The sequence below is a fragment of the Thermobia domestica genome, chromosome 1, assembly GCF_964235325.1.
Source record: "Thermobia domestica chromosome 1, izTheDome1.hap1.1, whole genome shotgun sequence".
NCBI classification, from domain to species: Eukaryota; Metazoa; Arthropoda; class Insecta; order Zygentoma; family Lepismatidae; genus Thermobia; species Thermobia domestica.
Window position 1 is genome coordinate 307,424,145 of NC_137454.1, and position 27,004 is coordinate 307,451,148.

Here is a 27,004-nt window from a genome sequence, read left to right on the forward strand (position 1 = left end):
CTGAAGAAACCAAGGCAGATAGAAACACGAAACCTTTTGGAACCTTCAAGGGACATAAAAGGCAACATTATGCTGAGAAGGAGAATCCCCCACAAGGGGGACTAAAGGGGGTTACTGGGGGGTAACTCAAAAATTTTAAATAGCAACCCCCATCGTGTGGTACCTCGTTTGAAAGGTATCACGTGTATTGACCTGTTCTGGAAAGTGCATGTTGATTGCATGTCCGTAGCCAACATGGCTGCTATCCGTAAACTATGATCGAAGAAACATTGCAAACCTGTAAGCAGAGAGTAACAGAGTATGATTTGGAACATACCTCATTAATGCAAGAGATGCTCGAAGTGTGCACCGCCCACTTCCTGGCAGTAATGTAAACGTTGGAAGAACTCCTCTCGAACACGGGTAAAAGTCATTACCGGTATAGAATGACAAGCATCAACTATGTGTTGGCGCAACTCCGCAATGCTGTTCGCCTGCGAGTGGAACACTATAGTCTTCAAATAGCCCCAGAGAAAAAAGTCGGGTGAAGCAAGGTCTGGCGAACGGGCTGGCCATTCAATGGTGCCGCGACGACCAATCCATCGTCGCGGAAACTCACTATCTAAATAGTCACGTACAAGGCGGTGAAAATGGGCAGGACAGCCGTTATGCTGAAAAACGGGCGGAATCTCTCCAAATTCTTGCGGATTTTCTTCCATTGCCTCGACAATCAACGGTGCAATAAAGTCTTGCAGCAGTGCCAGGTACTTCTCACCCGTTAATATTCCATCGATGAAGAGGGGCCCGATTATGTGACTACCTAAGATACCCGCCCAGACATTCAGCGACTCTGGGTGTTGAGTGTTGCCTTCACGAAATACATGAGGGTTTGTGTCACACCAATATCGGCAGTTATGCCTGTTGACCTTGCCATTCAAGTAGAACGTACTCTCATCGCTGAAACACGCGTTTGTCAGCACAATGGTCCCACGTGCCAATGCCTCACACATCTGCTCACAAAACTCGATACGCATATCGGGATCATGTTCACTTAACTCCTGGACTATATGTAGTTTGTATGGATGGAAGGTATGTCTTTTTAAGGTTATGTATGTCGTTGTGCGTGACACACCACACGTTTGAGCCACAGTTGTTATGGACTGTTGAGGATGCACATTCAGCTCCGCCAACACTTCTATCTGTGTTTCTTCCGTATCAACACTAGGGTTTCGAGGGTTTGGGGCATTGGTCACACTGCCTGTCGTAAAGAATTTGATTAATAAATGGCGTACAGAAGAAACACTAATTGGGTTGCGCACATCTTGTTCATTGAACAACCCAATGCTCATTGGGTTGCACTGTACGAATGATTCGTAGCACCAAAGAGTAACACAATTTCAATTCTCTGTTCAAGAGACCACATTATGTATGCAATGTAGGATGGTCAAACGCACCAGCACAAACACACGTCTACGTCCTTCAAACCTACTGTTCCGGGTTGTAATGTAGCGCACTGTTGGTCGGAAAAGTACATCTGATAGTGGTGCACGAGTAAACAGAGTAGCTTTGCTAAAGTACGTGTGTCCAACACCAAAGCGCCACTACGTGCAACTCGTCGTCATGAACTACATCATCTCGTCCGTAAGAGTAGCAGTTCGACAGTAGCGCAATGGTAAAGTGTTGGTTCAGTACACGTGCGGTCCGGGGTTCGAGCCTCGGAGGGTTCAGATTTTTCAATAATATTATGGTACTCTCTTTTCTATCGGTTTCAGTTCAATTTGCATGTTTTGTATTTGCAATACTGTTATAGTGTTAGTTGTGTGGTATGTGTATTGTGCATTCGTTCCGAACTAGACCTACGTTAGTCTTTAGAGTTCGTTGTGGACACGGTCTGGTCTCTATACGCGATTACTCTTCCAGCGAGGTACCACACGATGGGGGTTGCTATTTAAAATTTTTGAGTTACCCCCAGTAACCCCCTTTAGCCCCCCTTGTGAGGGATTCTCCTTCTCAGCATAATGTTGCCTTTTAAGTTCCTTGAAGGTTCCAAAAGGTTTCATGTTTCTATCTGCCTTCGTTTCTTCTGGAGACGAGCTTTAGTGTTATTCGTTGAACGCACTTCGACCGTCCTTTACGGATGGCCGCCATGTTGGCTACGGACATGCTAGCGACTTACAATTTTCACAAGTGGTCTTTACTCGTGATTACTTTTCAAACGAGGTACCACACGATGGGAGTTGCTATTTAAAATTTTTGAGTTACCCCCAGTAGCCCCCCTTGTGGGGGATTCTCCTTCTCAGCATAATGTTGCCTTTTATGTCCCTTGAAGGTTCCAAAAGGTTTCATGTTTCTATCTGCCTTGGTTTCTTCAGGAGGTGGACCTTAGTGTTATTCGTGGAACGCACTGTATATATATATATATATATATATATATATATATATATATATATATATATATAAAATCTCCTTTTAATTACCTTCAGATGGTAAAAACAGTATTATTCAAAAGTTAATCCTTTATGCCTTAGTTATTGAATACACAAAGGATTAATCAAAATGAAATATTTCCAACAATGATTACACTGCTCTACAATAGGGTGGTTCGAAAAAAAATCACTTTTCTATTTCCGGAACGCTATAGTACGCAAAAGTTGCCATTGGTATAGACAAGAAAAAAGCCAAAAAGAAAACTTTTTATTCATATATCTTCCGGTTCCGCAGCGCCGTTAAAATTTAAAAACCCCGGTAAAAACAATGTTTTCAAATTTTTTTAAAACGACTAAACAATATTCGACGAGGACCATATATAGCCAAGAAGTTTCTTCAAGTATGTAAATAGAACGTTAAAATAAATAAACTATATCTATATGACATCTGGTCGTGCATCGCTGTCAAAAATTTGTAAAATTTGCCAATTTAGCAAAATTTGAGAGTGTAACATGTTTTTATTATTATTATTTTCTTAAAACAAGTAAGATAAGGATGCTACTCATGACGAGGGGGTGGCTGCACTTAAGAGTTCCACTACCCTGCCTCTTGATTAGGGTGTATTATTTACTATTGTATTAACAAGTTTATAATTTTATATAATTCGTCCCCTACAAATTTGAATTTTCCCCTTTATTTTTGTCCATTATTAATGATTTTATACTCTGATTTATGCGGGGGTAGCGGGGACTCAGTCAAAGTGTTCACTTCTGACGCATGGGGTCCTTGGTTCGATCCCAGCTACCACCAATTGAACTTTGTGGTGGACAAACACCGTGTGCGTGGGTTTTCTCGGGATTTCCGTTTCCTCCCACTTTTTTCATTTCACTATTTCATTCATTTCTTATCATTGCCATCTACTTTAGCCTAGCCGGCATAATCGTGGGACGTAAAACTTAAAGATTTCATTTTTCATTTTTTTTCTGATTTATGCGAAAATGTAGGCATGGACGCTTGACAATATTGTAGCTCTGATGAAGCCGTCTTTAGCACTGTGTCCATACACTCTACCAGTTATTGAATTTGAACCTATCAATTGTGTGATCTCTGAAGTAGACAGGCAGATACTCAGCAAAGACCAACTGTATTTACTAGACATATCAAAAGTCATCCAGTTAGGGCACTGCTCTGAAGACTGTTCAGTTTGCGACTCTGGCTCTTTGTCACTTTCAAGATGGCTCACTAGAGCTAATCGAGTTCTGCGGCTATACATTAAGTCCTTCAGATAATGAGGCAAATTTTCACCTTTATCTTAAAGTTATATATGCCTATGTGGTTTGCCATTAAGTTGAGCAAAAATTTGACCGAAAGTAAACAACATGTTTACGAGACCATTCAGAAAACGTAGTATTTTGCCAGAAGAGCTGAAATACGTTGAGGACTCCGTTATAGAACGGAATACTTACTTTGCTCATCCCGAAAATTTGCTTTTGGCGATGGTCATTGCTGACAGAGACCACATTCGAGAGCTTAGGCACAGACGACTTTTGAAAGTGATCCTATTAGACATTTTTGCTACCAAACATGAACTTTGCAGCTAGAGATTACACCGAAATAATATAATGGGATACTTGTAATCTTACTACTTCTCCTTTGTTAAGACCATTGACTAATGACGAAATAAGGTAGCTTATAAGAAGACACTAAGCTAGTTATGAACTTCAAAAAGTTTCCATGTCATACTCATGCTGTCGGAAGATGCGTTAAGCTTGTGACGGAAGCTTCCGGTATAGTGTATGTACACAGTGCTTGAGACAGCTTCATCAGAGCTATAATATTGCCAAGATCATCCACGCCTATATTTTCGCATAAATCAAAAAAATGAAAAATGGAATATTTTAAGTTTTACATCCCACGCTTATGACGGCTAGGCTAAAGGAGACGGTGATAATGAGAAATGAATGGAATAGAGAAAGTGGGAGGAAATGGCACAATCCCGAGGACACTCACACACACGGTGTTTGCCCACCACAAAACTCACTTGGAACGAGCGGTGATCAAACCAAGAACCCCATGTACAAAAGGATAACGCTCTACTACTGTAACACCGCTGCTCCCGCATAAATCAGAGTTTAAAGTCATTAGTAATGGACAAAAATAAAGGGGAAAATGGAAATTTGTAGGGGACGAATTATGCAAAATTATAAACTTGTTAATACAATAGTAAATAATACACCCTAATCAAGAGGTTGGGTAGTGAAACTCCAAGTGCAGCCAAACCCTCGTGGTCAGTCGCGTTCTTATCTTACTTGTTTTAATTATATATATTAAACTATCAAATTTTGCTAATTTTTGACAGCGATGCGCAACCAGAAGATACTATATAAATATAGTTTATTTACTTTAAAGTTGTTTTTACATACTTGAAGAAACCTTTAGGCTATATAGAGTCATCATTGTTTCTACCGGATTTTTCAAATTTTAACGGCGCTGCGGGACCGGAAGATATATGAATAAAAAAAAAAAATATTTTTGGTTTTTTTCGTGTCTATACCAATGGCAACTTTTGCGCACTATAGCGTTCCGGAAATAGAAAAATGATTTTTTTCGAATCACCCTATTCTACAATGATTTTGCTGTTTGAAAACTCTTGTTTTCTTAATGTTTCTGACCTGACAAATCCAAAAACGTAGTTAGTTTTGCTCTATCACGTACAGTTTTCTTAAAATATAGGGGAGGGAGAGAGAAAAGTAGCCGTATATATTTTGGAAGAAGTACTGTTATAACTACAAATATAAAAAGATAATTTTGATGCCATATCCTTCTCGTTATCTTTGAGTTTGTAATAAAACACGTGCAGTTACTTATTCTATCAACACTGAAAAAATATGTACAGTATCTGGTAGCACTGAATGATATCATAACGCATTACACGTTGGGGACGCAATAACAGCACTGTGTAAGCGTGATTGCGAGAACTACAAGTCGCTGTATGTTTTGTTGTTGAATCGAAAAAAAAAAAATGAAACGAAATTTTTGAGTTTTACGTCCCAGGATTATGCCAGCTAGGCTAAAGGAGACTGTGATGATGAGTAATGAATAAAATGGTGGAATGAAGAAAGTAGGAGGAAACGGAAGAACCCCGAGGAAATCCACGCACACGGTGTTTGTCCGCCACAAGGTTCACTTGGCGGGAGCAGGGTTTGAACCCGGGACCCCATGCACCAGAGGTGAACGCTCTACCACTGAGCCACCGCGGCCCCCTTGTTGAATCGAAATGGAACGTAGAAGTGTTCCTGATTATTTCTGGTACATCTGTGGCAGTTATTTAGTGTCAAAACAGAGATTTAAAAATTACACCGTTTGTGAAATTTGCATATTAGGCCTATTTCGGAATAAAGTTGGGGGATCAAGACAAATTATTTGCAGCACACACAGTATGTCAGTATGTAAAGTATGTGTCGAAGACCAAAGGAACTGGACAAAAGGTAAGAAGAAATCTATACGTTTCGAAATACCAATGATATTGCGTAATCATAGTAATGACTGCTATTTCTTTTCGTGTGAAGTTAAAGGTTTTACCTCTAAAAACAAACGAAGCCTTACGTATCCTAACCTGCCATCTGCACTACGACCTATACCACATGGTCCCGGTATTCCAGTACCTAACCCACCGCCAAGAACTACTGTCTACAAATTCTGCTTCTAGTAGCACCGAATGTAGTGATGAGATGTACGGCGGAGAAGATGAAACTGCTGAGCCGAAGTTATTTACACAACACGAGCAACACGATTTAGTGCTAGACTTGAATCTGTCCAAGCAGCAGCGGAACTCTTAGGCTAAATGTTTAGTGAAAAGAATTTAATGGCTTCAGAGACATCATATGTTCATATTTTAGACATCGTGAGAAAAAAAAAATATATACAATACTATACAATACAATGCTGATGGAAACTTAGGTTTTTAGAACGACGTCAGAAATCTCATGATAAAACTCACAGGGGATGAATATAGTGCAGAACAATGGAGGCTTTTCATTAATTTTAACAAGAGAAGTTTGTATAGTGTGCTTCTTCACAACAGCAACCAACAACCATCTGGATCTATTGCTCATTCTGTACATTTAACGGGGACCTACGAAAATATGGAAATGCTTTTGAAGAAAAAAAATCAAATGCCTGGATCATCAGTTGTTACTGTGCGTCGATCTAAAGGTGATATGTATGCTTCTTGGACAGCAGCAAGGATACACCAAATATCTATGCCACATTTGCGAATGGGACAGCAGAGAACGTGAAAAACACTGGACTAAAACTGCTTGACCTGTCAGGAAAAGCCGCAATATAGGATGTAAAAATGTGAAAAAAGTCTGCTTCGTAGACCTTTCAAAAGTCATATCACCACCTTTGCATATTAAAGTGGACCTAATGAAACAATTTGTCAAATCTCTGAATGAAAATGGGCAGTGCTTTCAGTATCTTGTGACAAAATTCCCAGAATAATGTTCCTTTGGTAGAAATATATAATCATAATGTTACTCTATATTAGCAGCGTTGCTGTCTAAATATCACAATTTACGTAATCACGTTTTCCGAATTGTTAAAAAAAACCTGACGTGATGGGAAAAAACTAATTTCATTTTCGTAATTAGCAACCTCAAATTATATAAAATCAGGTGTCAAATCAAAAACAGCTTTCAAAAAGTTTCATTTTGTCGAGCAGTGTTATTAATAATTTAAGGAGTACTTTACCCTGACAAGTAAACAAGCACACACTGGGCAACAAGCTTTCATAAAAATACCGAATGAATGCGAACAGACGAAAAGTATGAAGCAGGTAGTATGAACATCCAGTACAACTAGTGGTTCCATTGAGCGCGCAAGTGGCTGTCAGGAGATAACGGGATCTCAATCGAGGTCGCATAGTTGGCATAAAACAAATCAGTGCACCATCAATGCTGTATTACGTGTTCCGTTTGTAACTGTTAATAGGATTATAGTACAGTTAAACGAGTGGAAAGAATGCGTAGATCCAAGATTGAGATGACTAGGACGCCATGCCTGAAAAAAGTGTGCTTCCCAAGAGTGCAAGGACCTACATTTCCGTAAATCTGCTAACAACATCAACTAACGTTAGTCGATTAGCAAATCGTTCAACAGTACCTGTAGTAGTGAAGGAATGGACAGAAGTGAGGAATAGTCATTCATATTCCATTGCAGAAGAGCCATTATAGGTCAGACTTAAGAACAACTGAAGGTTTACTGTATTTCCCTTTTTTTTCTTAACCTTGAAAAGAAGAGTTATCAAGATCGTCCCTCATCACACAGTTCGGTATTCCAAATTCTGTAAGAACGTTCTACAATGTTTCCCTCCGAGTCATAGGCTTTCTAAAATCAATAAATAATTGATGTACGGGGAATTCACTCCCTTTCTTTTTGAGTATTTGTTGAATGGAAAATATCTGGTTGATAGTTGATCTATTTCGAATAAATCCGCAATGATAATCTCCATTATTTCATCTGCGTATGGATCAATCTTGCTAATGTTTGAGAGGATTTTATGGGATGTCGACAGGAGAGAGTTGCCTCGATGATTATTACAATTACTTTTCCCGTCTTACTTGTGAATTTGAATAACGATTGATTCTTTCCATTCTTGTGACAATTTCTCCTTGTTCCAAATAAGGAGAATGAGTTTGTATATTTTGTTCCACAAATTTTCCCCTCCAGCTAAAATAAACTCAGCCGGAATTTCTTATACCCGGAGATTTGTGTTTAATTTCTATATAGCAGTTTCTATTTCTGATCGGTTAAGCTTTGGAGTATACGGTTCTGCTGTGTGTATTTCCCTTTCTCCACGAATATTAATTTTTGGCTGCTTGTTAAGCAAATCGCCGAAGAAATCTTTTTATCTCATCAAAATGCTATCTGTATCAGTGAGAATTGTTTCGTAAGCTTTCTTCAATATATAAGCGCGAGGTTGATAGCCTTTCTTAAATTCGTTGATGCCCTTTTATCACCAAAATTACGAGATTTTTTTGAGTTTTATAAAATACCACTCATGCGATTTTGTTATTTTATAAACAAATATTTCATTAATAATCCTAACATATGGCATAAGTCATTTCGAATGGTAAAAGCTACAAGGGTAGTTTACTTTTCTTTGAAGTTTTCCGAAAACACCTGATAATTTTTCTCGTATTTCAAAGAAAATGTTTCATTAATAACTACAGCACAATATGATTAAGATATTGGAGCGAGAAAGTTCAGTGCCGTGGCTCGTACTTTTTACTTATTTTCCGTACGCCGAGAAGAAGAGGTTGTGCTCAATGGCAGTTAATTTCAGTCATAATTCTGAAAATACATAAAACATTTTCTGTACTTGCTTTTGAATTGAATCCGAGCATACTGTTTCATCTATAATATAATGAAGAGTGATCTAAGTTACTTAATATTTTGTGTGAGCCAACTTATATTTACGTCAATCCCAACCCAGATCTAATGCACTGACGGACAAAGTACGGCCTGCGGGCCAGACCTGGACCCCTAAAAGGTTCTATCCGACTCGCGACATTATTCCTAATCTGACAAATGAAAAGAAAAACAGGGCTACTTCGAAAGAGTTGTATTAGAAGTAGATTGGCAGATGAACATTTAACTTTTCCGAGAATCCGTGCATATCATATAGAACCAATTATGAACGCATATACAAAATAGATCTCATATAGAACCATATGAACTACAATTGTATTTTCAACGTTCAGTGGTAAACAAATATATTATATCAGATTCCATGACTTCATAGTGCGGTACGGCCATCAACTGACAGCACTCAGAATTTTTTTTTTAAGCCACATGCCTTCAGCAAAAAACCCAAAACAACTATTTTTTTTTTTTAAAAAAAAAAAAAGCTAATGCACAATCCAAAATGATAGCTCATACGAATAAACACATAGTTTTCCCTGATGGAATCGAGAAAGATATTGAAACAGGAGATTAATTTTCTGATGCAAATTGTAATGTGGAAGGTGAAAACAATCACAAACAATCAACATTATCCACTGGAGGGAATAACAATACCGGTAGGTTGTTGTTGAACAGGCTAGCGAAAGTTCCAATGTCGACGTTGTCAACCGCTGATAATGGTAATTGTTCTAATGATTACAATTATGAAAGTTAATAATCCAAGAAGCAGAAAACCGACTGGCAATGAAAACCAGTTAGTTTCAAGCTAAAGCTATTGGAGTTTGGTAACTCAGTATTAGCGATGTCAAAAAATCGTCACAAGGAATAAACAACAGAAAAATTAATATACCGCTCAACAGGTTAATGCTTTATACGAAATTTCACAAGATTCATCCCTTAATTATACCTCTTCCTTGCTAAAAACGATATGTGGCAGTTCAGTCTGTTACAAGATTTTCAGGATCCATCTAACATTCTCTCAGGACCCACCAGTGAGTCGCGACCCTTAGGTTGAGAATGCTGCTATGTATTTTCTTGAGAAATTTTAACTATAGGTGACTGCAAATAGAATCTTCCTCTGTGACGCGACGCATAAACATGTGAAATCCTCATATAGATACATGAATCAGTGTTTTGTACCTTCTGAGAATGTTACTAACGGTGATTTTCTTCGCGATCCACCAGAAAGCACATGGATTTCTGATAGTGATAATGAGCAGACGAGGATAGTGTAGAGGGTTAGGGTCATGACGGTGACTTCTAGGGAAGAAAGGTGTTATTCAACCAATTTCAGATTTTAATTTTTTATAAGCTTTGCCAACAATAGCATTAGCTCTCAAGCAGAATTAAGTGAAGATCAGCAGCGCTTCAAAAGCGTCAGGAATGTGTTTAATTTCTCTGGAATAATGGAGATCCACTCCCTTCGCTCAATAATAATAATAACTGTTGTTTGGTATACACGTAATGATTTGCGATCCTGAACTCATTCTCGAAATTATCCTTATGACGTGAGTCTCACGATGTGTAACATGTTTCAACATAAATAATCAGAACTATCCTCCCATTCTGCGTGTCAGAAATGGACTGAAGCGAATGCTCAGATAGTATGACATGTTAAATTTATAATAGTCCTATTTTGTTTTAAATTTTCGGCATATTATATATATATATATATATACGTGTGTGCATGTAAATATATATTTGAGATCAATATTTTTTCGAACACCTACTGTCTGCTATTATCATTATTATAGAGCACAAAAAATGTTGACAATGAAATAAAGTTAAATGAAAATGTCAACTTTTCGTTTAAAGTTATATTCAAGAGCTACACAAGCCTCCTCTGTAAATCGAACCCGTGTTTCTGGCCCCAAAGGCAATTTTAATCTTATTATAGAAAGTAAAGGCTTTTCAATGCACATGTGAATTGTTAATGTTTCTTCAATTGCCAGCTACACAAACTACATTAAATTCAGTCTTTCGACTAAGATGTCGAACCATGGCTAGGACAGTAAGACAGCGCTGTCACACTTCTTTCACAAATAGAACATGTAACTAGTCCTAATAATAGCTGAGATGCTTTCGTTTCATTTGCTTGCCTGTGAAGATTCAGTATAATTATGTATTTTTTCTAAACTACTTTGCGACAGAAGATCAGGTACTTTATTTGGTATCATAATAGAACTAATTGACAGTAGTTGCTACTTTTTATCCAGAGAATAACGGCTCAAATCCTTCACATCATCACTACTGCTTTCTCTAGTATATACTGCGATTCGACATTCCAATAGTATATTTGATATTTACTTCGCCTTCTTTGTGATAGCCTTCTTTTTGCAAATCACCAATTATTTACATACAGGGTGGACTATTTATGTTCAAATGCCCTTGTAACAAGAAATCGCTTTACATACCTTACACTACCGTTAGACTAATATTGTTGATATTGTTGCCAAAACAATCTTTCTTTATTTTATTTTCAAAGTGCACTACGTCAGATTATTGAATATTTCAAATCCACACGTTAAAGTAAGGGAAAAAAATACCACGTTTGTTATTTAGTCAAATTTCGGAGACCTCTACAAGACTAAGGCCTCTTTCACATTATCCGGCGATTTGCCGGATCCGTTTCCGGCTGTTTGCCAGATCCGGTTTCGGTCCCTTTCATATTATCCGGCGTTTTGCCGTGGATGAAAAATATGCGAGCAGGGTTACTGTGCAACTGAAGAAACAAAACTCTGTGACTCTTGTCGTGTTGTGGTGGTTGTAATGGACAGACGCAAAATGTGTTTCCTACTCGCCTTGTTAAGACACAGGCAGAAAAAAAAACGTCAGAGACACACATGGGTTCACCCTTTTTTAGAGAAGCGGTATCTTGAAGGAGATTTTTCTATACTGCTTCCACAATTAAGGGAAGACGAAGGAAAATTCTTTAATTACTTTCGCGTTTATCGCATCTTTTGATGAGTTGTTGGATCGCGTACGGACCCAGCTGCAGAGGCAGAATTCAAAATTTAGGAACTGTATTCAACCTCCAGAAATGTTGGCTGTAACATTAAGGTAAGATAATTTGTATTTTTTATACACATAGATAACGTTAAATTTATTGTAATTGAATAGATGGCTGAAGAAAGGATCTGAGTCAATTTCGTGTAGTCATAAGATATTGAAGAAAAAACATGTTAAAACATTTCACTACAATATACGAGACGAAACACTCAACACAAGAAGTTAATTCCTTTATCAATAGTACCTTACATATATTCGCTGCTGAATTTCCAAGGTGATGGATAAAGGTTCCTTCTGCAATCAATAGAATAATGTAGCCAGTGGCGGATCTAGCCTGGGGCCAGGGGGTCCTAGGCCCCCCAGTTCTTTGAGTGACAAAAATAATTTAACATTTATTTATATATTTTTGTAAGTTTATATAGTAAACTCATGATATATCTATGATAGCCTGGGTTCTGGCACCCCCCATGTTTTCCCTTCTAGATCCGCCACTGAATTTAGCCTAAATTAGTAATAAAAATAATAATGTATGGCTAAGCAGAGTATAAGATTTTTATAACATTTTTCTCGGGGCCCCTATTTCCTTGCGATAATTTCGAATTCTAAGGGGGAGGGGAATAATTTCACGCCAAAAAGTTTTGTTTTTTTTCAAAGACCATTGAAAAGCGGACTTTTTTCTTGTCTTACAGCCGTAAATTGACTTTGAATATACTAATTCAAAACTTCGGGACCAATTCATCCAATTTGTTTTAATTCTCAATATAATTTTATCCCCAATTCGTATTTTTGAGTTAGAAACGTTAGGCTCGGCCATTTTGGATGACTGACACATAAGGACCTGAGGACAAAATAAGTTTCCAATCGAGAAAAAAAAGTCTAAACTTGTTGAAAGTAAGCAAATACTACAGGATACTTAGATTCGACCGTAAATTGACCTGCAAATTGGAAAGACGGGTAGCAACCTCTTATATATATATATATATATATATATATATATATATATATATATATATATATATATATATATATATATATATATATATATATATAAATCCTTAGAAAGACCTTTTAACACATTTTAGGTCATATTTTACCCCCTACAATTCGTATTTTTGAGTCAGGACCGATTATCACGACTAAGTTACGATTTTGGTAACTTTCGGTCCACTCGTATGGTCCCCAGGCCGCACAAAGACAGACACATAAACTCTTTATTTTATTGAAATTAGATATTATTATTATTATTAATATTATTATTATTATACTATTTCGGGTTTATTCTTTTGTTTTTAGCGTTCCGACTATTGACTCAAGTCTCTTTAAAGCACTGCTCTAGTCCCTGAATTCAGAGGACTATTCAAAAAATTACAGCCAGATAATTATAAAATATATAAAGTACAGTATATTTATCAAATATCACATCATGAATTCTCTCTTGCTTTGCGTAGCAAAATAGTACATAAATATATAGTAAAGGCCGTATTGGTGAAATATTTGATAATGTATATTTCAATTTTGGGTCACCACAAATTTATAGAAGCTCATTTGTTCAGTGCTACCCGGACATTTACCAATCTTCTATTACATAGAAAAATAACAATTTATATTCATTTCGACACTTCGGTAGTATTGGTCGTTTTCAATTAATTTTACATGTCATATTTCTCCATATATTGTATGTACAGGTTTGGTTAATTACTCCAGATGTACTGGGCTAGAACATAACCACATACACAAACACACTCCATACACACACAAAACCACACGCTCCCATATTATAGCAGCCACTTTCTGCTCTTTCCTGGCAACACTTGCTTCCTCCTCCAACACCCATCCGGTAGTTTGCCGCGTATATGTGAAGAGCTTCATTGCTTGTAATGTCCCGCTTGGCTATACACGGCGATTTGCCGCGCCGGATTCTAGCAGGGAGATCCGGCTGTTTTTGCTCGCCGGATAAATGTCCGGCGACCGCCGCACATATGTGAAGAGCTTCATTGCTTGCAATGTCTTTCTACCTCGTCCGGCAATTCGCCGGAAACGGATCCGGCAAATCGCTGGATAATGTGAAAGGGACATAACAACCCAACTGAGGCGACCGGAACAATGCACATCCAAAGCACTTGTGTCAAATATTAGAGTTATGATGACATTTCTGAATACCAGGCTTTCTCAACTTATTACGTATTATGACTCCCTTTTATCACATCCTCCTGCAGCGCCTCATAAGTAATTTCCTGTTTTGATACTCTGATTATTGCTTCTTATCGTTTACAGTTATAAATGTGTGTGGCTGTGATTTTGAACTTTTCTTTATTAAAATTAATATATTAAATTAATACGTAGTTTTAGTTGTATTTCTATTTTTCTTCTATTTCAATACGCAGTTTTTCACCGATTTCATTCCTCTCTTACTTCAGCTGTTTTCTTAAACAATTCTTTAATAGTTTAAAATTTTGTTTAATATGTTTCGCTGTATTTAACGATATGTATGAAATAAATATGTGTCTATCAAAATAAGTAATTAAAAGGAATTTTAGAAATAATAATAAAAAAAAAGGATTAAAAGATTGCGATCTTGGCCAAGAATTTTAGGAATGATAAAAAAATGCATCAAAAAATTGCGATCTTGGCCAATAATCAGTTTTTGGATCAGGGGCCACAAAATTTTTGAACGGCCCTAAATCGAGTTTTCGTATTTTCTACGGAATAAGCACGTCATACTGAGTTAAGTAATAGTTTGAGTTTGGCTACACTATATGTAGTTCTCCAGATATAAGGCGTACAAGAAAATTTTTGATTGAAATATATTGGATCTTTCGATCCAAAAAGTGCATCAGCCACATTCACTTGTTGAGTATTAAAGTTCTGTTTAGTGTCCAGGGTAAGATAGAAATTTTCTTTATACGATTGAGTCGTGTAAAGTTTTAGTACCATTTGAGATGATATAAAGTTTTGAAGTGTATATAATATGTGGAGTACTTCTTTTATGGAGGATTACATTAGGTAGAGAAATTTAGTACATTATTGAAGCGACGCAAACGTTTTGAAGCGGGGGTTCACTTTTCCCTGGAAAGTGCATATCGTATTCGATTATCAATCAAATAGTACACGGGATGACTTACATATTACCTGCATCCGGTGTTGGGAATGTGACAACCCCATCGCCGTTCTGCAACACTGCAACAGTCAGTGGTCCTCCAGGTTGGAGGGCTTATCAACCATCTGCAGATCTACTCCGGGTAAAGCTGGCCTTATCTGCTGTGATCTGACAACGCTTGATGGTTTACGATTTGGTTTAAGGGCCAGATTTATATTTTTTAATTATTTTGACCTAGCTAAGTTCTTGGTTCCGATTTTAGTTATCCTGGGATCTTGTAACGGCGAAGTCAAGTTTGTTGGGGACTGGAGTCATCGCTCAACTTTCTGACAAGGGTTGTGATAAGTTACCTGCTCGTCTCATTGGTCTTCCAGAACGATGACGGGGAAGTGGAGGAGATTATGGTTCTTTCACATGGGACAGCATCACCCCCCCCCCCTGCCCCTTAAAAGCCTCAAATGCTCAATCAGAGAAAGCAAACGAGGAAAAAATAGTGAAACATGGCCCACGATAATTAGTTATTAAAGGTGCAACGCAAGAAACTTTCCACCTGGGGATATTCGCAAACTTGGAAACTGAACTCTTCTTATACAGTCTGCAAATGACAAAGTTATTGCTCAAATGCACCACATCAGACACAGTCCCAATAAACGTTGAAGCACATTATTTTGACCTTCGAAGATTGTCAAAAGTCGAGACTGCGGATGAATTACTTGAGCATGTTGTTGATGTTAAAGGAATCCACACATGGAAGAATGGCGTGCTAGAACCGATATATTCATGCATCATTACGTGTGGTATCCCAGACTTATTTGCCAATCTTACTGTAGCATGTTATCGCTGAAAAGTGAAACCATACATTGTTCTCCCTTTACTCTTGTCTTCAATGTCAGCATTTTGGCCACTTATATACGTATGTCATGTAATGCCTCTGTCATCTAAGACGATTGTTATTGGGCTGATGCATAACATGGTCCAACACAGTGTATGGCAAAAAGTAATCCAGAAGCTTATGATTACTGAAAAGATTTTCGCCGCTCGCATACTTTTGCTTCCACTTTTTCGTCTACTATGAAATCGCATACTTTTGCTTTCACTTTTTATCTACTGTGAAATCGACCCATTCGCACGGAACGCAGACTTTTGATGTATGCATTCATATGTACAATCTTCCTGTTGCGCCAGCAGTGAACACTACACAGGAGTCACTAATATTTATTGCTATTCAAGCCACTACTACTTCTAGCAAAATTCCCAGGAATCCTATTCAACGATCTTTTATGAGGACAATTCTTAAAGAGCACACCACTTTCTATCTCGAAACTACCAAAAAAGTATATTACTAAAGAATCAAATTCCAACACCGGATCCTGCAGTGGATCAATCTGTTAAAACTCCGCGTGTTGGTTCAACCACATCTACTGCGAAACAGGAATCTGCACGTTGAGTTCTCCGAATAAGAAAGAAAGAAGAAAAAAACTCATCACCCCGTCACGCATGGAGTGGGTATCTCTATGATGGGAGCTATGGAGGACGATCTTGATAATTTTCTTCTTTCTAAAGCTAAGAAAAAGAGGAAACATAGTAAACTTTCAGTCGTTCTTAACTTTAACCCATTAAGGCTCTCCTACAATGGAATATGAATGGTTTTCCCTGCGTCGGTCTTTTCCTTCATTATGCAAATACTGTTGGACGATTCATGCTAATTGACCAACCTTGGTTGCAATGTCATTGGCAGATTTACGAAAGGCCCTTGCACTCTCGGCGAACAGTTTCAGGCGTGGCATTGGTCCTAGTAAACCTGATCTTGGGTCTACGCATGTTTTTCTCCTCGTTTAACTGTATTATAATCCTATTAACAGTTGCTAACGGAACACGTAATGCAGCATTGATGGTGTAGTGATTTGTCCTATGCCGAATTACGCGACCCTGATTCAGATCCCGTTAGCTCCTGACAGCCACGTCCGCGCGCTATAAAACCACTCGTTGTACTGTATATTCATATCACCTACGTCATACTTCCGTTCATATTCATTCGGTATTTCTATGAAATCTTGTTCTACTGTGTGTGTGTCTGTTTACTTGTAATGTAATGTACTCCTTAAATTATAATAATCATTCTCGGAGATATTTCGATTTGACTGATCCTCTCTGCGAATTCAATAACTAAGGCATAAGGAGTAAACTTTTCGAATATTATTGTTTCTACCGACTGATGCGAAACTGAAAGGAGAAATAATGTTTTTCATATTGTGTATGAAGGTTTGTAAAGATATTTCTTCCCACGTAGAACTAGAACACCTTAATAGAATTTAATGAATGAAATGTGAATAGTTAGTATACTGTGCAACGTAAAACTGGCGAAAGCAAAACACCGTACTGTTAGAATAAAAAGCTAAAATTTCTGACAGGGTTGTTACACAATTATTTTTATCATTTTTTCTGACTTTTCCCTGATTTCCAGGTGCAAGACCAACCATTTTCCCTGACCTGCGACATTTAATAAGATAATGGTGTACTGATGATGAATGCCTGTAAAAACTAAATAAAGACTTGGGCCAGTGATTCTCAACTTGTGTGTTGCAAAAGATAAGCAACTTTCTGCTTGCAACACTAAACAGTAGATACAGAGCCATACAAAAGACTAATAATAGCAGACAAGCAAACCAGTGTAAGCTAACTAAAGAATTGCTATTTGAGCTAGTGAAGAAACTTTCTAAGACATCTTCAAATAATATTACACTTATTAACGTTAAATTTATTTAATTTATTTTTAAATAAACTTAAGAAATTGGCCACGAGTTCTTACAAAAATGTCAACAAATTGCTTCTAATAATTTCGAAGAAAATAAGACGAGCTCCTAAAAATGTAGTAAACAAACGAAAAACCAAAGTACTTTAATGGCATTTCTCAATATTTCTTCGAATTCGATAAAATGACAAAAATAAAACAATGACAAACTTTTCAAAATAATGTGTAAACGTATATGCAAATGTGAGACTGCAAATTGTGAATTTTTCCCCCTCAAACGCAAAAATATTTGGAAGTTTAACATAATGAAAGTTATGGGGAGCGAACATTACAGCTGCCCATGCCAATTCCCTAACCTCTATTTTCTTGTACCGATTTTTTTTTTTTTTTTTTTTTTTTTTTTCAGTTATTGCAATAGATCCTAATTGTTATCATACTGAGTTAAGTGATAGTTTGGGTTGGCTATACTATATGTAGTTCTTCAGATATGAGGCATACAAAATTTTTGAACGGACCCTAAATCTAGTTTTCTTAATTTTTACGGAATAAACACATCATACTGAGTTAAGTGATAGTTCAGGCTTGGCTAGACTATATGTAGTTCTCCAGATATAAGACCTACAAGAAAATTTTTGCCTGAAATATATTGGATCTTTAGATCCAAAAAGAACTTAAATGATATTAAGTAAGTAGGAATACTACTAAAAAGCTTTTAACAACAGTAGCTACGATTACTTGTTTTAGTTACCTAGATTGACTGCTTTAAAATTTTGACCTCACTTTCAATTTCTTTTCATTTCAATCGTTGTTTTTTCTTAAGTCATCTCTCTTTTTTTCTAGTTCTTTTAACTTAGCCATTTTCCTGCGTTTAAGCCTGAGACCACTGATTTCCTCTTTTCTTCCAAAGCCGAATTGTATCTTATTCTCGCACCTTTTACAGAAGTTCTGGATCTGAAGGATTGAGGCATCTAATTCCACCTATGTAGGCCAAACAATCTACAAGTTATCGGTGAGCTACTGAGGAAGCCTCTTGCAAATTTTCTACCAATACTCTTTAATAGAAACACCAGACTCTACATTTGCATTTCCATATGAAATAATCTATGTTATTTTCACAAGATTCTACAAGTGTTTGAATTCATTTTTGCCACTTAGAACTAATTTATAAAACTCATCAAGATTTGTTTTGCTTCCATCTGAATTAAAATAAGACGCGAACACACTTTTAGAAGGCTGAAGAAAAGATTCGAACTCTTTCTGAACTAGGTCTGCTTTAACATCATCGAGACAAAACGACTGATAGAGTACTCCCAAGCACATCGTCATCCTTATCCGGGAATTTTAGGTTTATGCAAGAAAATCTCAGGATCAAGGTATAAAATGGCACGAGCAAAAGGATATCTAAGAGGACGATTTTTTGAGTATTTTTTCAGAGTGCCTATCAAAAATTGTTGACATCATTGAAGAAAATGCACTTGTCTACTTCCTTGGCATCTTTAAACTTCCCAATACTTTTTTTTTTTTCTTTCTTGCTCCGAATCCTACATCTACATTCTTTGGGGCTTTCAGATTACTTTTAACTTCTAGAGTTTGCCCTCAGTTTACTTCATTGGACATCGGCATTTAAATTTTATCATGTATTCTTTAAAAAAAAACAGTCTATTACGGTGTGAAAAAGCATTGAGTAGTAGCAAATTGCCCTCATTTACTTAACAGTACTGCTACATTATTATGTTCCTAAAGAAAGAAATGCCACTATTTATAACGTGAGGTGTAACAAATAAAAGTATCTTCATAAATTTCATTCTTAATATTAGAAATAATATTATGTACAACTGTACATGAAGTAGTAACTACTTTACTTAACAAGTTTACATACTATAAATACAATTCCTAAAACTCAACGGAAATCATTTATTAGTAGTGCTTCTTTCAACAAATAATGACTGAATTATTGGCTTATCTTAACAAATAGTTAAGACGGACAAGTTTCATTTCGTGAGAAAAATCCCCAATTTTCCCTGATTTCCAGGTTAAGCACTATTTTTCCTGACTTTTTCCAGTTATCCAGATTTGTAAGAACCCTCGTCTGAAATATTTTTGTAGGTAAATGAATGGAGTCGACGAAAGGGTTTTTAAAATAGTTTTGTAGGTCATTATGTATAACAAAACAAATGAGTACGTAACTGAGTCGGCAGTTGTTAAAGTTCTGCTTCATTATTTTTAAATGATGATAATTTATTCTTAAATCAAAACATTTGGTGAAGATATAGTTTTTATCTCTTACCAGTCTCGTGTTTTGACAATTAATTAGTTTGTTAAATAAATAATAAAACAGTGTTTACTATATTATTTTAGAGATGTTCCTAATATTTAATTTATAGAACGCAATTATTATTTAGAGGATGCCACGAAAAATATACCAGCTGAAGAACACATTTACCTATCCAACAAAGATAAACGTGGGTATGAAGAAAAAAATTGATAAACGACTAGGAAGTAAAGTAATGCAATCTTCGTATGTTTCTTTGACGAGTCAAGGACACCAAGTTGTGCATATCATTTTAAAGATACCCAAATTTTGCATTTTTTTTTTTTTAAATTAGCATTTCCAGGCCGTCATAGTAGAAAAAAAAAAAAAGAGAGAGAGAGAAAGTAACAGAAACTTTGGTTCTTTACCTCCAAATGACAACACTGGCAGTAACATGTGACTACATCGTATGTATCTTATGCCATCATTCGTAAAATCAAGGCCAAACTTAGACATTCGTCCTTTAGTATCAGTCTTACAAATTAAGTAATCTGCGAGAACAACGTATAATTATTAATTTGGTTCATATTTGTGCGCAGGAAGGGGAGGGATAGACACTAGAATGTTAAAGTCAAAGAACCACAAACAAGAAATACTATATCATTAAAGACAACATTTTTGAGACACTATATTATGACCACCTAATAATACTAGTAAGCTTGCTAATCAACAAATACCGAACTGATATTTAGATTCACTATGTGTACTTCCCAATGTGACTTATTTACACCTTAAATTATCGTTCTTCAGTGATATTTTGTGAAGAAATAAAGGCTAAACAGAATACGTTGAAAGGGAGATAAATAGATGTAAAGAGGTCTATCACTAGGACGTTTGTAAATATATGAATTCATTGAAAATACGATACAGATCTGTAGTTAAAAGGCAACTTACACTAAGAACTGAAGAATGTTCACAGGAAAAGGCAAAGTATGTCAACATGTAATCGTTATTTAAAAAACACGAAGTTACTACATATCGCACGCGATCGATAAAGCTAATCAGATTTAAGACTAAAACTGACACGATGGTAGAGTTTGACAAGCTTAGTGCATACTGTACCTAAAATATTATGGTGTGTAGGCCTTTGGTTCCCAACTTATTGGCCATCAAGTTCGGGTTGGACTTGGTGAAAGTGAATTGTGTATCATATGCTAACGATGAAATTTATCTAACTTTGATCAAACTTCATACGGAGGTAGAGCTCGACGACATTATGATCTTTAAACTTTATGTTATAACATAAATGCAACCCTTAATTACTCAGTTATTGGTCATCGAAGTTCGGATTTGGACTTACGAGAAATAATGAAATTTAACTAAAACGCGATCGACGAAATTCACTAACTTTCACCTAACTTCGCGGTGTATCTTAACTAGCTTAGTACGCATATGGGAAATTATTGTGTGCAGACCTTCGGTTTCCGAGTTATTGCCCTTAAAATTTGCTGTTTTGAGTTAATGAAATTTCACTAAAACGCGATCAAAATAAGTTATCATAGTTGTAGACTTGATCCACTTTATACACATCCAGTCTTCTTTACTGACAGTCATTTAATAAATCAGGATATAGACCATACACAATGTACAGAGATGATCCAATGATGGGAAGGCAACTTTCATTCCTTAAGAAGACTGTACACCAAAAAGCACCTCCAGGTAGGAAACAGTAGACTTTTATACTTGTGAAAATCGTCTACGTTGATTAAAATTACGTATTTTAGTTTTACGTCCCATGGTTATGTCCTGTTGGCTAACCAAAGAGACTAATCAAAGTGAATAATTATTAAGTAACTGATCGAATGAGAATGTGGGCAGAAACGGGAACACCCCGAGAAAACTAATGGACACGGTGATGTGCAAGAACTCACATTAACTGGGATCAAATCACAAACCCCTTGCACAAGGGGGTGAGCGCTGTTATCAATGAACCACCGTGGCATTATTATGTGACTGGTGTTAACAGGCAGCTCATAGTTTTGCATCCCTTTTCAACAGCGGAAGTATATGAGACCTGAACCTCAAGTCTGAATTCCACCAAAATCTTAACTACAGCTATATATATATATATATATATATATATATATATATATATATATATATAAGGGTGGTCCTTATTTATATGGGGAAAAATAAATGTAGGAATTTCTATGGACGAACCCCCTAAAATGGTTTCATATGGTACTAAATTGAGCCAGGAGAAAAATTAGATCCATTGAATAATTGTAAATGGTGCCTCAAGCGACCTAAAGTTTTGAATCCGATTACAATACATAGTATATGGGGAAAATCTGGAATAAACCCTTGTGATTTAGAAACGGCATAAGGGAATGGGAAGATGTTTTGGATAATGAATCCAGAGGAAGAAACACACCTAATTTTGTATAGCATTATCATGGTAGCTATCTTGAAGTTCGCCATCTTGAATTCCAGTCAAAATTTTCAAACAGAAAGAGGGTCGTGTGACATACCGTTTTCAGGTAGCGTTTCACCAGAAGCACAAATCTGGTATTATTTTCAAACTACCTATAATCATGTAAGAGTAATTACTTCTGAAAAACGAAATGGTTCGATGTAATGTTATTTTATCGTACCTAGGTAGTTATGGACCACAGATTTGTAAGAATTTTTGAAGTCTATTACAAACTGAAACAAACTGTTAGAGAAAGTTAAATCTTTGTTTCGCTAGAACTACAAATAAGTTTCCATTACGATGATTCATAAACCATTATGAGGAAAATGAAACATTACAACTTGGAAGAAATTGAAATAGCCCTTATTTATGTAGCAGCTGCAATTTTTGAAAGGTTCGTACTGTTATTAACAAATAGATGCTGAATTATCTGAAGTGCCTCTTTCTAAATTTTCTCGCCATCTCTGGTACTTGACGGAGAAACACGCAGCGTTGGAGTTTTTGATGATGAAGTTAGCATAATTGAAAAACAAAAAATTGATGAAAGAATTAAAACTGTAAGGAGAAACCGTGAAACAGCTAAGAAGCTTGATGCAAGAGGTGATGCGATAAAAATTCTTGTGGAAAGAGAAATAAGTGATTTCGTTACAACAAACACACAAATTTTCCTCGAGAGGTTTAAAATACTCAAAGGGTTTCTTGAGTGTGGTCCGATTTCATGCTCAAATAACAGTGACTATCTTCAAGGAAAGACAATAAATTCATCCACGTAACAAACGATGCAGCAAAAAGTTAAACTAATAGAAGATTACAACGTTCTTACGAAAAATGAGGAACAGAAACAGTTTCTTTTGCAGACAGTGATAGCCCATAGACAATCTTTTCCTAGATGTGACAAAAGTGAACTATGTAGCAAATAAGATTGAAAACTTACCATAAAGGTCCTGTAATGGTGAATGGGATGCTTGATCACATTTAATCCAAGCTTGCACATATAGTCGTATCAGAAAAATGCGTACTCTCCGAAGACCCGTTTCTATTTGCTTCGTTAAACGAAATTGTTGGCGAAAGAGAAATATATTTAAACAGTAGATTGCTCTTCCCATCCATCTCACATGGTGACTTGCTCCAGGCAAACGAAAGCAAAAAGCCTGGAGGAGGTATGCCATCCAAGAATATGATGATCAGTTCTAAAAATTCCCTGTAATCTTCTCTGAGGTGTCTTGCTTCTACAAGTTTGATGATAAAATTTAACACTATTTTTTACATCGGAAATATTCTATATCATCATCAATTCCTATAATAAAGTAAGTGCAATCTATTTTAGATCACTCGTTCTGAAAACGCTTAAATAAGGGAACATCCGATCCAGATGCAAACGAAACAACACTTATCAAATACACGCTTAAAACCAATTTATAAATGTGGTGTCTACAAGGAAGGTATAGAAGGTTTTTTGGATCTTCTGCTTTAGTAGAACGCAAGCACCGTTGACATGACCCACAACAGACTGCCTGCATGAACTTTACCAAGTTCCATTCTTCAAACGAATGAACTACAGTAGAAGCAATATGTTCTTCTCTTGATGATGACAAAATGGGAACACCAGTTAGCCTCTCATGACCATCTCTTGCAATAATTATTGATAACCTCTCGACAGTCTGCCAAATTCGGCAGTAGTTTTCCGTCCCAATGCCCAACTAACGCACTTGATGCACTCTGAAATTGTTTTTTGTGGTCCTGTGGAACTTTGGAACAGATTTTCTCTCGGCATGGGCGAATGGAAGACCTATTTATTACTAGTTCCTCTACATTATGGCCTAATACTTCTGCTGTCGCTGTCAGAATATGTATTGCTGCTTTATCAGTGACTTTGTATCGATCAAGAACAGCAATTTGTCTTGGAGTAGTAAAATTAGTTTTCCCCCTTTTACATCTCTTGAAGGACCCGGGCACACATGCACCTATTTTTACATTTTCTCTAACATTCCCAACTGGATTTTCCTCTTCATTACTTGAATTGCTTACCTCCATGTCTTTTGGTGTATAAAGTTCAAGCAAATCATTTTCAGAAGTGAATTTTCTTTCGCGTTTCTTTCTTTTGAAGCCATGCATATCCCTTTTGTTCTTTTCACGCCAAACTCATGTCTTTACCAAGCCTGTTACCAAGTCGTCCCTTCTGTCTTTGAGACAAAAGAAACTATCTTCCTTGATTTTAATAATACCTGGAGCATTAGCGTGGGATATATCAAATAAATCAGGCAAGATATTTAAGAAGGCTTCTTCTTTTTGCATTTGCACTTCACTCGACCCTTTCACACGTAATAACTATTACATAATTATAGGTACCTTGAAAATAATGCCAGATTTGTGCTTCTGGTGAAACGCTACCTCAAAACGATATTTCACATGACCCTCTTCCTATTTGAAAATTCTGAGTCGAATTCAAGATGGCTGCCATGATAATGCTATACAAAATTAGGCGTGTCTTTTCCTCTAGTTCCATTATCCAAAACATCTTCCCATTCCCTTAAACCGTTTCTAAATTACAAGGGTTTATTCCAGATTATCCCTATGTACTATGTATTGTAATCGGATTCAAAACTTTAGGTCTCTTGAGACACCATTTAAAATTATTCAATGGATCTAATTTTTCTCCTGGCTTAATTTAGTCGTATATGGAACCATTTTAGGGGGTTCGTCCAAAGAAATTCGGAAATAAAAAATTAAGAACCACCCTTATATATATATATATATATATATATATATATATATATATACGCGGTGGTCCAAAAGTGTAGAAGCACACAAATAAGTGATAAACATTGACATTTTAACAACAAATTTTCGTAGAAATTGAACAGCACTTATTTTTGTTACAGCGCTAACCACCATGAAGTTATAACTTTGTGTGTGTCCAACAAAGGACTAGTCATACGGTAAGGACCATACACTGTTACAGGACATGTTCAATGTGTCTGCCATTTCGGTTGAGTTTCAAATGAGTTCCTAGTCTCACAAAATCTTGTGAAAAGTGTTCCCTGTAGTGTTCGAACATGCGTTTACAATTCGTTCTTTGAGATACCAAACATTCCAAATTTTCACTGCATACACAACAGACTTCACATAGTACCACAGATAGCAGTCCAGTGGCGCCAGGTCAGGGGAGCGAGGGTGCCATTCCACAGAGCCTCGCCGACCAATTCACGCAATTGGAAACTACTGATCGAGGTACTGTATGGAAAGAGGTACCGTAACAGGGTAGGGCGCCATCGTGGTGGAAAAATCTAGGGAATGACCCATCCTCCGACAGCAGTAGTGGCAAGATGTAGTCTTTTAACATGCACTTTTAGGGTCCCGTCGATGAAGAATGGACCCACAACTTGAGACGTTACAGCTTATCTTGCCGGGGACACTTGCGGATGCGTCAAACCAATGCGAATTACTACTCAATCAGTACCGCACATCGTTAATCTCGCCCAACACGCAAAAAAGTCTCATTACTAAGAAGCGAATGTAAAGTCTTGTCGTAGCTGCTCTGTGGCCAACTGAGTATATTCCAGATAACGATCTGGACCATTTTCTGTGAGGTGTTGGTGAAGTTCCAGCTTATAAGGACGCCACTTACTGACACAATGAACATGACAGGTGCGACTAACATCAAACACCACCTCCACAAGCTACGCCAGGAGTGCTTCTTTTGGGGCTTTTACTGAATTATGCCAACACTGCCACAGTTGTTGCCTCGTTTGTCGCTGTGTGTGGTCCCTCTATAATCCGCTTTCCTGGAATTTCTTCAGCAGTTTGTAGTACCATTGCTTCCCGGATGCCAGCGCTTAACATCGTCTGCAATCACCATGGAGCTTTATTCTTCAGAGATCAGCAAAATGCCAATGCGCTCTACATTCGTCAAGTCTATTTTCTGCTAGCAAGTCATCTACAGCGATACAAACTGAGACAGTCATAACTTGATAATGGTTAGCGGTAGAACAAATATAACAGTGACATTAGATTTCTACGAAAATTTGCTATTAACAATATCTCAAATACTACACTATTATTTTACTTATACTGTACAGCATTTACTAGTTATTAGGGTATATGTACAATTTTGAAACACCCTGTATATAATGCAGAAAAGTATCCCTTACAAAACTGAAAATCATTAAAATTCAAGATTGAACTGATTCTTCGACAGCTTCGTCGACGTGCTTGTGATGAACTAATTGAAAAAAAAATAAGCCAGATATACAGATATTTGTGAATGATATTGAGAGAAACTCTCTATAGTAAGAAAACTGTACCAAAGAGAAATTTCGTGGTCCCCCTTCAGTACGTCTCTGGCCTTACTGAATCGACTAAATAAACAAATTATAGAAGTTAACTTCTGAAAACATACCTTATTTCTCGCCAAGACACGAGCCTTTGTGCGACCATGCCTGCTTTCAACTTTGTTCATTAGATTGTCTGTGATTCTAAGAAATTTAGCATCATCTAACATGTCCTTGGGCTTTGGGCAGAGATACGAAAGTTCCAACAGCTGAAGCCATC

General features: G+C 36.8%; 1 protein-coding gene across 1 annotated transcript in view; it reads right to left on the minus strand.

The window, feature by feature from the left end:
- Positions 1 to 27,004, minus strand: part of LOC145661938 (uncharacterized) — a 45,180-nt gene that overhangs the window by 7,967 nt on the left and 10,209 nt on the right. Inside the window, exon 2 of the mRNA XM_081727287.1 lies at positions 26,853 to 27,003. Coding sequence (XP_081583413.1) covers positions 26,853 to 27,003 — 151 coding nt within the window. The remainder of the gene's footprint in view (positions 1 to 26,852; position 27,004) is intronic.